Raw genomic sequence first — 12,147 nt, forward strand, 5'->3', positions numbered from 1 at the left:
CTGCAGTACCATCCCTCCGATATAGTTGAAATACATGGATTCTCTGACGCGTCTCAAGCGGCAATGTGTGCATGCGTTTATATCCGGTGCCAGACTCTTAAATATGTTGTCTTCTCTAACTTGCTCGTTGCGAAAAGCAAGGTAGCACCACTAAAACCCGTCTGCCTGCCTCGATTGGAACTCAATGGTGCATTTCTGCTCGCTAAGCTCGTCAACTTCGTACTATGTACTTTTGATTTGAATATCAGTGGCATAACTCTTTGGACGGACTCTTCAATAGTACTTGGTTGGTTGTCAAAGCCACCATGGACCTGGGAGACATACGTGGCAAATCGAACGTCGAAGATACACGATCTCTTACCCGGGGGGACATGGCGACATGTCCCTACTCACGACAATCCAGCTGACCTCGGAACGAGGGGCTGCCGGCCACAGGATCTCATCGGCAATTCGTTGTGGTTTAATGGCCCGACTTGGCTAACGAACCCACCATCAGAATGGCCCAACCGAAATCCGTTGGTCTCTCCGGAAATAGGGAGGCGGCAGAATATTCAGGTCATGCATGAAACTATCGAGGACTCTGACATCTTGATAAGGTTTTCCTCCTATACCCGTGCCTTGAGAGTGATCTCCTTTGTATTTCGTTTTTACCATAACTGCCTGAGTAGATATAGGGGTACCGCGAGGAATTCCTCCCCCATCCTCACCCAAGCTGAAGTAACTTTCACGAAAAATCGTCTCATAATGCTGGCTCAAATTAGATGGTACCCAGAGGAGTACAAGACCGTTGGTAGATCCGAGGAATTGTCTTGCAAAAGTCCACTGCAATGCTTGAACCCATTTCTGGACCGTAACAAAGTCCTACGGGTGAATGGTCGGCTGGCCGCCTCTTCCCTACCGTATAACGAGAAATTCCCAGTTATACTTCCTGGTAACTCTCGTCTCTGTCAGTTGTATTTGCTCCACTTGCACGCGTTCCTGGCCCATGGAGAATGTATTTTAATGTGTCGTATGGTCCAGACAGAATTTTACATTTCTCGTCTAAGACCAAGGGTGAAAGGTATCATCCATAAATGCAAGACATGCATAATTTTCAAGAAAAGATCTTGCGCCCAGATAATGGCACCGCTCCCTCAAGAAAGATGTACGATAACTCCGGCATTTCACGTCACTGGCATAGACTTTGCAGGACCTTTTGATATTAAAAGTTCTCCACTACGCCGTTCCCCTCTCTTAAAGGGCTATGTCAGCATCTTTGTATGCTTCGCCACGAAAGCCGTACATCTGGAACCATGCTCGGAACTTTCCACGGCGGCATTTGAGGCCGCTTTTGCCCGTTTTCTTGGGAGACGAGGCCTACCTCGGAAGGTAGTTTCGGATAATGGTAGGAATTTCGTTGGTGCCAGTCGCAAGCTGCTACGGGAATTTAGAAGCTTCATCCAAACATCAGCAAGCGACATATCGGAAAGATATTCGACACAGGGCTTTGAATGGCAGTTTATACCACCCCACGCCCCTCATATGGGAGGACTCTGGGAGTCGGCTGTCAAGAGTTTCAAACACCACTTTAGAAGAGTAGCTGGGGCTCATTTGTTCACCTTCGAACAGTTTGCCACCGTGCTTGCCCGGATCGAGGGTGTCTTGAACTCACGTCCAATTTCCGCTGTCTCTGAGGATCCGAACGACCTCACAGCGTTGACTCCCGGACATTTCTTGAAGGGCTCGCCGATCATGGCATTTCCCGAGCCTACTCCTCAGGACGTCTCCCTACTAAATAGATGGTTGAAACTCAAGGCTATCCATCACCAATTTGCCATACGATGGAAGGAGGATTACCTCAAAGCTCTTCAAAAACGCTATAAATGGAGAACCACATCACCAAATATGAAAATCGGCGATCTGGTGGTCGTCATAGACGATTTGTTGCCGCCTAGTGACTGGCGCTTGGGGAGAGTAGTTAAGACGCATGCGGGGTCCGACAAAAACACACGAATTGCAGATGTGAAGATTGCATCAGGAGTCATTACTCGACCGATAGTAAAATTGTGTCTCCTTCCCTTATTGGACCAACCCCAATAGTGTGTGGGTGAAATGTTTTGGTATCTCTCTAATATTAACACAAAAACTCATCTCATTTTTATTTGCCATTTCACCCCTGTATCTGCATTTAACTAATATCTCTTCACCTTTAGATTAAACATGCCTGCTCATGAGCTTTATAAATGCCTGCTGTGTCAGAAAAGGCACGCTTTGAAGCACTGCCCCAGATTTATTTTGATGACAGTGGAGGATAGACGGGTGGCTGTACGACGTCACGAGTATTGCCGTAATTGCCTTGCGAGAAGCCACACGGTGGAGGAGTGCATATCATCAGGCACTTGCAGAAAGTGTGGGTTTCAACACCACACCATGCTGCACCTGCACAACTTCACTGTGCAGCAAAAGAAGTCCCACACTCCCACCAAGCCTGCCCGCTCCCTACAGCAACAAGCAAAATCTGCTGCTTCCTCCAAATATAAGTCTAAACCAGCTACAACACCATCACGAAAATCAGCAAGGCCTAACAATACCGCTCGCCAGAAATCAGCTCGACCCCATCCACACCAACGCAACAATCAACAACGCAACAACAAACAAAAGCAGCGCAAAACCAAGCCAAAGGTCACCAAAAAACAACAGCACACCTCTGCAAAAAAGCACCAAGCAGCCCCTCAACCAAACTACTTGGTTTTGTCAGAGGCCATCAAGTCCTTGGCGACCGTACTGTGCGCATCTTCAACACATTTTGCGTAACCGCAAGGCCGGCGCCATGGACAAATTTGAATTTGTCCTTTAATTTAAGTATTTTAGTAGTTAAGTACTTATCGTAAAACAAATTGAATTATATTGGGAATTATGTTGAATTGTATAAGTATAAGAAATCATATGAAATCCCTTAGTACTAAGATGTAATAGAATAAGACGATTGTGAATTAATAGCTGTCAAATTTAGTACTTAAAGCCACTCTCCTTGTCTTAGAATTACATTACTTCACTTCTTCAACAACCGCAGACAAGGTGAGCACGCACACTACCCATCTCCTCTCTTTCCTTAATAAACCCTTAACATTGTTCTTTTATATAAAACGAACACTTACCGCCTTTTTATTTCCCCCTTTCTCTTTGAGCTACCTCTACTCCTATTGAACTTATTATTCCTCTTGGTATGAGGAATAATAAGCAGCAAACCCCGCTTATACAGTCCACTAACTCCACAGGGAATTCCGCCAGTGACGTCACAGCGCAAGAGTCCACATACATCACTCATTACATCACTCACCTCCGCTCCGTCTACTCTAGGATTCCCCCCAGTTTTGTGCAGATTGTGTCCTATCACTGCGGCTTTAGACCTGGTAAATCCATCCTAGACTAGATATTCACTCTACGCCAAATCCTGGAAAAGACCCGAGAAGGCCAAATTAACACCTATATATATCGATATTCGATATATATCGATACTCCTTTACGTTCAAAGGTATTTCAAGCCATGTCTGAGTTTGGTATCCCTGCAAAATTAATAAGACTCTGCAGGATGACACTTGCTGATACGGGTTCCTCATTAATTAATAGGAAATAATCTCTCCGAACCATTTAATACTAAACGAGGTTTCAGACAAGGAAACATGCTATCGCGTGATCTCTTTAATATCCTGCTGGAGAAGTTTATACGAGATGCAGATGTGAATAGATATGGCACACTAATTGCAAGAGAACACATGCTACTCGCCTATGCCGACGACATCGATATCATAGGTCGGTTACCGGAAGTACTAACTGCAGTCTTTGAATGAATCGAAAGAGAGTCAGTGAAAATGGGTCTCGCAGAAAATGGAGATAAGACGAAATGGTTGGTTTCAACTCCCAAAAGGCCTTGCACGACCGAGCAGATAATGAGAATGGAGAAAGTTGGCAACCACAACTTAGAGACAGTCAGTAACTATATCTACCTCGGCACCGCCGTAACCGAAACGAATGACACCAGTTTTGAGATAAAGCGAAGAATAATACTGGCAAACAGATGCTACTTTGGACTAAGTAAGCAGTTTAGAAACAAGGCCACCTCTCGACAGACGAAGATTACACTGTACATGACACTGATACTACCCGTGCTGTTATATGGTTCTGAAGCATGGGTTCTTGTGAAAGCAGATGAGGCAGTGCTTGGAGTATTTGAGAGAAAGATTCTTCGAAAAATATATGGACCAGTTTTTAATGGAGAATATAGGCGACGTATGAACCACGAGCTGTATGAGCTGTATGACGACGATAGCATAGTTACACGCATCAAAATACAAGGGCTGCGTTGGCTAGGTCATGTTATCAGAATGGATGAAGAAGCTCCAGCAAAGAAGTCTTTTGAAGGCAAATACGGTGGTACACGCAAACCGGGAAGACCAAAAACCCGATGGAAAGATCAAGTGGTGGGAGACACCTCGAAACTTGGTGTCAGATATCGGGCTTTAACAATTTTATATATATATTTTTAAATTCATAGAAAAAAATTGACTTCAAAATTTTGCGAAAAAGAATATTTAATGCAAAAGCAGATAAAAAATGTCAATAATAAAAATTCCTTATATACTACAAATATTTCAGATGTATATATAGGACAAGGAGCAGGAACTACAATATATTCTGACAATATTTCTCATGATACATGCTTTGAGATTAAAAGCAATATATTGCAATTTTCCCGGAAGCTGCGTGACGAAATATCGAGGATAAATATTAATGATAAAATACCGACCACCTTAAGATTTTTAGAACACAAATTTGTTAAATCTAACTAAGATTTATATTCATTTCAGAATTTTGCACTTGTAAGGTTTAAAATCACTTGAAGTGCCTCTTAACGGATAGACATTTGTTTAAAATAAGCTTTCAAACATAAATATGGCAAGGTTTGCACGAAATAACGCAAAGAAAATTTTTCATTTTTCGTTTTGTAAACCGGAACATAGAAAAAAATATATAAAAAATGAATTTGTGTTAGTTTGTTTGTTTGTGTGTTCCGTATAGACTCAAAAAAGGCTGAACCGATTTTCTCGAAATTTTTACTGTGAATCCTTGGTGAAAATAGGGTACTTCATTTCTTGATATCTGAAGGGTGGGGGCGGACCCTTCTTACCCTTACTTACAAAATCACCAGATTTCGGAGATGAGTTGGGCGATTTAAGCGAAATTTTGTTTGCACACTTACAGTAACGTAAAAAGAAAAATTTGATATCAAAATCTAGAGTGGGGTGCCTAGAAGGGCCGCCCACCGCAAAACGGATATATAGTCCAATCACTACGATATGGGTATTAAATTAAAATATTTGAGAGTAGAATTTGAATCTGATATTCAAATGTGGGACCTAGTATTGGGGGGCTGACTCTCTACCAAACCTTTCGCCAAAGAGGACAAATTTACCGACTATAGCAATATGGGACTTAAATGAAAGGTATTGAGTGGTAGAGCACAAAATTAATACCCACTTTTGGAACTTATTTACTGGCCATGGCAATTTGGGAGCAGAATACGAATCTGGTATCCAAATGTGGGATCAAGTATTTGGAGACAGCCACTTCCCCAAAACGCCAACCTCCAAAGCAAGGATAAGCTTTCCCACAATGGCAAATGGGGCTCAAATGAAAGGTATTTGACATTAGAATATTTGGTATTTGAGAGTAAAGCACGATGGTAATATTTTTTCAGGGCTAAGTGTCTACTATTGTACCCCAATTTATATGAATTTTTAAAGCACGCATTAGCTTTTCCACAAAGCATCGTATGCGCTGAAAGAATTTTTTTCTAAATTGGGTTTGGTAAAAAATAAATTGACAAATTGATTAAATTCGATACTTGGATAACATGTAACGAACTTGTCAAAAAATACAAAACTGGAGTCTCAAAGAAGTCTAATACATAGCTATTAATGTATAACTCTTAAAATGTTTATGAAATTTTATTAGTTTAAGAGCAAAAAATTGTTTTTTTTATGTTTAGATGTTTAAAACAAAGGTTTTATGAATTGTTTATTTTTTTTAATGTTTAATAAAATCGTAAAACATAAACGCGCGATTTATTTTTGGGAAAACGACGTTTCGAGCGACTATTTCAAAATTCCCAACGGTAACGCTGCCAATGAGTACAAAAACTTTAATTGGAATTAAACATTTAGCCCAATGACAGCGACCACTCTTGACCGAGTCTGAAGGAAGCGCAGCTAAACGACATCTCTTCGTAGAAGACTTAAATAAAGAATACATCACAAATATCGCCAGCATTAAAGAGGGGAAAATTCATTCTACTCATCATTTTTTCTGAGGGTCAACCCAGAATTTAAACCTCGGCGTTCTGATGGGTGAACCAAATCAATAGCTGGACGGTCAAAACAAAAACAATCAATAGGACGCCAATTCGTTCCCTTGTGATTTTCTAGGACTTTTCACTTATCCCAAGCTACGATAGCAAAAATTTTTCGTTAAAATTATACATCTTTGCTTTTTATACCCTACACCACCACTGTGGTACAGGGTATTCTATATTTGTGCATTTGTTTGCAACGCCAAGAAGGAGAAGAGCCAGACCCATCGATAAATATATGGATCGGCTTAGAATTCGATTTAGATATGTCCGTCTGTCTGTCTGTCCATGTATTGTTGTAATCAAGGTACAGGACGCATTTCTTGTCCGATTTTCACAAAATTTTGCATAAGTCTCTTTTTCGGTCCAAGAACGAACGCTATAGATTTTGAAAGAAAAATCAGTTCAGATAAAGATATAGCTCCCATATATATCTTTCATCCGATGTGCCCTTTTAAAGCTGTAGAAGCCACAATTTTGGTCAGATCATTACAAAATTTGGCTCAAATTCTTTTTGGCGTCCCAATATGTGTGCAAAGTTTCATTGAAATCGGTCCAGATTTAGATATAGCTCCCATATATATCTTTCATCCGATGTGCCCTTTTAAAGCTGTAGGAGCCACAATTTTGGTCCGATCTTTACCAAATTTAGCATGATATCGGTTCAGATTTTATCAGAATCGGATCAGATTTATATATAGCTCCCATATATATCTTTCATCCGATATGGTCTTTCAAGGCTGTAAAAGGCACAATTTTGGTCCAATCTTTACCAAATTTGGCACGAAGTGCTTTTTTGACGTTCCAGTATGTGTGCAAAATTTCATCAGAATCGGATCAGATTTATATTTAGCTCCCATATATATCTTTCATCCAGTATGGTCTTTTAAGGCTGTAAAAGGCACAATTTGGGTCCGATCTTTACCAAATATGGCACGAAGTGCTTTTTTTGACGTCCAGTATGTGTGCAAAATTTCATCAGAATCGGATCCGATTTATATATAGCTCCCATATATATCTTTCATGCGATATGCCCTTTTAAAGCTGTAGTAGCAACAATTTTGGTCCCATTTTTTTTGACGTCCCAATATGTGTGCAAAGTTTCATTGAAATCGGTCCAGATTTTGATATAGCTTGCATATATATCTTTCATCCGATATGCCCTTTTAAAGCTGTAGGAGCCACAATTTTGGTCCGATCTTTACCAAATTTAGCATGATATCGGTTCAGATTTCATCAGAATCGGATCAGATTTATATATAGCTCCCATATATATCTTTCATCCGATATGGTCTTTCAAGGCTGTAAAAGGCACAATTTTGGTCCAATCTTTACCAAATTTGGCACGAAGTGCTTTTTTGACGTTCCAGTATGTGTGCAAAATTTCATCAGAATCGGATCAGATTTATATTTAGCTCCCATATATATCTTTCATCCAGTATGGTCTTTTAAGGCTGTAAAAGGCACAATTTGGGTCCGATCTTTACCAAATATGGCACGAAGTGCTTTTTTTGACGTCCTAGTATGTGTGCAAAATTTCATCAGAATCGGATCCGATTTATATATAGCTCCCATATATATCTTTCATGCGATATGCCCTTTTAAAGCTGTAGTAGCAACAATTTTGGTCCCATTTTTTTTTTGACGTCCCAATATGTGTGCAAAGTTTCATTGAAATCGGTCCAGATTTTGATATAGCTTGCATATATATCTTTCATCCGATATGCCGTTTTAAAGCTGTAGAAGCCACAATTTTGGTCCGATCTTTACCAAATTTAGCATGACATCGGTTCAGATTTCATCAGAATCGGCTCAGATTTATATATAGCTCCCATATATATCTTTCATCCGAAATGGTCTTTCAAGGCTGTAGAAGGCACAATTTTTGTCCAATCTTTACCAAATATGGCACGAAGTGCTTTTTTGACGTCCTAGTATGTGTGCAAAATTTCATCAGAATCGGATCAGATTTATATATAACTCCCATATATATCTTTCATCCGATATGCACTTTTAAAGCTGTATGAGCAGCAATTTTGGTCTCATCCTTACAGAATTTTGCAGGATATGTTTTATTTTAATTTTCCAATTGTAAAAAAATATACGAAGTTCATGAAGAGATGGCATGGATTTGTCAGGACGACAACCACATATTCCGTCCTTTTAAAACAAACAAAACTGTATTCTTATTCTTGTTCTAATTGTTCCAAATCCTAGCCGTTGTATATTTTTTAATTAAGTCTGAGAAAGTGAATACTTATACTTTTCTCATTGTTGTCCTAATAGTTGTTTTTGTAAGATTAAAAACCCTCCCCACTCCAGTGAGCTAAATTCAATAAGAATTAAATGATGTACTAATTTATGTTTTGATGGAGTAGTTGTTATACATGTTGAATATTGTGATTGTTAAATAATTACATAATCGACAAGTAAATAAAAAACATAAATCCCTTTTTCCATTTTCTGACCTGAACAGACATTTTGCATTTTGATCGCGAAACAAAAGAATATAGCAATGTACCTTATGTGGTCTGTTTTATCGAATATTGTAACGAAGACACAAGGTTCTAGACAGCGGGATCCTGCTCGATTGGTTGATTGGTCATGCACGTGTACACCTGACTATCGTCATTGACTTCCCCTTTGTGATCCAAAATTTCTGTCCATGATAATCAGACGACACACATTGGACTTTTCCCCAATCGCATGTCAAGATTCAATGCAAAATAGAATTTCAATGTCAAACATTGTGGAAGCAATTATTCAGTTTGTTAAAAATGTTTTTATTAATCAATACCATGATTAATTGATCAAATTGAAGACAATATGTTTTCTATACAGGCAAAAATTCAAGCTTCAAGGGGCAGTAGAAAATTAATCGTGAGATCGATTTAAATGACATCTAATCAGGTGAGGTCGAGTGCGAGGCACTGCTGCCAGCGGAGAAAGGGGGAATGAAAGGGCGGACGATTTGAAGGTGAAAACCAGAGGACTGCCGTCAATAAACTTGGTTAACCCGAAGCCTTTTGGTTCGACGCAGTCCGAGTTAAAGGAGTGGACAATGAATAAGCAGGCAACCCTGTGGAACAGCGAAACAGTCGGTAGAACGGCGAAAATCCTATGGAGGGTCCAGATCGTGAGAAGACAAGTCAATTACTGAAAGAAAGTAAGAAGGAGGTCAGTATAGCTAGACTTCGAACTCACTTATGTAAAATCGGTGCGGCAAGTGATAGCATGTGAAGGGCATGAGGGGAAGATGATGAGACGTTGGAGCATTTGCTTTGTCATTGCCCGGCTTTCGCGTCCAACAGATACCGGCACTTAGGTGGGGACACAATACCAGACATGAACCATCTTATGGGCGGGCAAAACAATTAAGGATTTTGTAAGTAGCACGGAATTCCTAACTAGGATTTTCTTTTTCGAGGTTACTTTTTTTTTGTTTAGTATTTAGAGCGCACATCAAGCCGATTACTGGCTTAGGTGTATGTCTATAGTGGCATGGGGAGGATTAACATCCGCACCCTCTTTTCACCCTAACCTAATCTAATCAGGTTATAAAGGGTGATTTTTTTGAGGTTAGGATTTTCATGCATTAGTATTTGACAGATCACGTGGGATTTCAGACATGATGTCAAAGAGAAAGATGCTCAGTATGCTTTGACATTTCATCATGAATAGACTTACTAACGAGCAACGCTTGCAAATCATTGAATTTTATTACCAAAATCAGTGTTCGGTTCGAAATGTGTTCATTCACCGTAACGTTGCGTCCAACAGCATCTTTGAAAAAATACGGTCCAATGATTCCACCAGCGTACAAACCACACCAAACAGTGCATTTTTCGGGATGCATGGGCAGTTCTTGAACGGCTTCTGGTTGCTCTTCACTCCAAATGCGGCAATTTTGCTTATTTACGTAGCCATTCAACCAGAAATGAAAGATGCTGTTGGACGCAACGTTACGGTGAATGAACACATTTCGAACCGAACACTGATTTTGGTAATAAAATTCAATGATTTGCAAGCGTTGCTCGTTAGTAAGTCTGTTCATGATGAAATGTCAAAGCATACTGAGCATCTTTCTCTTTGACACCATGTCTGAAATCCCACGTGATCTGTCAAATACTAATGCATGAAAATCCTAACCTCAAAAAAATCACCCTTTACAACAATTTGAACCATACTTACCACGGTTGTTGAAACCAAATACTTTGTTCTAAATAACACCCAAATGTGCGGCTTCTAGAACCTCAAGAAGCCAAATAGAAGGTCCATTTAATGTTGTTTAATGTTTTGTCTCAGATCATCGAAGAGTTACAAACGGAACGACGATGTAAGTATTACTTTGAAGGGGACAAGATACACAGAAAAAATAAAAATTGGTTTCAATCACGATATTAATTGATCCAATTAATATTTTAACTGAATCTGAATACATCAATCACGAAAATTATATCAGTTACCGTTTTTGAAATAGTAATTGAAAAAAATTTCAAAAAAATTTGCATTTTCAATTAAAAACATTATTGAAATATTGCAAATTTTTAATTGATCCAAATAAAACTATGATTAAAGTTTTTGAAATGTTCATTTAATGTTTTAATGTATCATATTAAAGAATTATTGAAATTTTTGGAAAATTTCAATTAATTTTTTTTATTTGGTATACAGATGTTTACATCCTGGAACACGAAATTGATGTGAGTTGTTATAGCAAAGATCCGTAGGGGGGATGGGGCCTATCGAAAAAAAAAATCACATTCAATCAAAAATTTTTGAACCAATTAATTTTTTAATTGAAAACGATTCTATTTTCAATTAAATTTGCAATTTCCAATAATTTTTTTTGATATCGATATTTTTGACATTTTCAATTAAAAAATTAATTGATTCAATAATTTTTTTAATTGTATACGAACTTTTTTTCGCGATCGTGATTGAAATTTTTCCAATTTTCAATTAAAAAATTAATTTATTCAATAAAAGTTTTATTTTTTTTTTTTCAATTAAATAGTAACGGCCTAGACATCTATTATATTTTCATTTTGTCACTCGATTCGTTTGCCAATTCATTGAAAACTGTTGTTTGTATAAAGGCAAAACAGCCTTTACAAAACAGCTTTTATGATTTAGCGAACGAATAGGAAAAAAAATTTAGTGGTCTAGGCTATAAGCTTTTTTGGACCCAACAGCACTGTAATGACTGTCTGTTTTTGAAAAAGTTTAGCTGCTCAAAGTTTTTTATAAAAACTTTCTATATATAAAACATAAAACTCCCCCGCAAACAGTCTTTCGACTACCTTTTTAAATTTCTAGACGCAATTCTATTTTTATACCCTCCACCATAAGATGGGGGGTATACTAATTTCGTCATTCTGTTTGTAACTACTCGAAATATTCCTCTGAGACCCCATAAAGTATATATATTCTTGATCGTCGCGACATTTTATGTCGATCTAGCCATGTCCGTCCGTCTGTCCGTCCGTCCGTCCGTCCGTCCGTCCGTCCGTCTGTCTGTCGAAAGCACGCTAACTTCCGAAGGAGTAAAGCTAGCCGCTTGAAATTTTGCACAAATACTTCTTATTAGTGTAGGTCGGTTGGTATTGTAAATGGGCCATATCGGTCTATAACCTGATATAGCTGTCATATAAACCGATCTTGGGTCTTGACTTCTTGAGCCTCTAGAGTGCGCAATTCTTATCCGATTCGAATGGAATTTCGCACGGCGTGTTTTGTTATGATACCCAACAACTGTG

The 12,147-nt window shown here is 38.8% G+C and overlaps 1 protein-coding gene across 1 annotated transcript; it reads left to right on the forward strand.

Annotated features, from left to right (window-relative positions):
• Positions 1 to 1,119: 1,119 nt before the first annotated feature.
• On the forward strand, positions 1,120 to 2,079 carry LOC131997925 (uncharacterized). The gene has a single exon (XM_059369806.1). The coding sequence runs from the start codon at positions 1,120 to 1,122 to the stop codon at positions 2,077 to 2,079; it is 960 nt and encodes a 319-aa protein (XP_059225789.1).
• The last annotated feature ends 10,068 nt before the right edge of the window (positions 2,080 to 12,147 follow it).

This window comes from Stomoxys calcitrans, chromosome 5 (genome assembly GCF_963082655.1).
Source record: "Stomoxys calcitrans chromosome 5, idStoCalc2.1, whole genome shotgun sequence".
Classification (NCBI taxonomy): Eukaryota; Metazoa; Arthropoda; class Insecta; order Diptera; family Muscidae; genus Stomoxys; species Stomoxys calcitrans.

Excerpts from the sequence above, each read along its gene's own strand:
- LOC131997925 (XM_059369806.1), top strand. The coding sequence starts at position 1,120 with ATGGCACCGCTCCCTCAAGAAAGATGTACGATAACTCCGGCATTTCAC.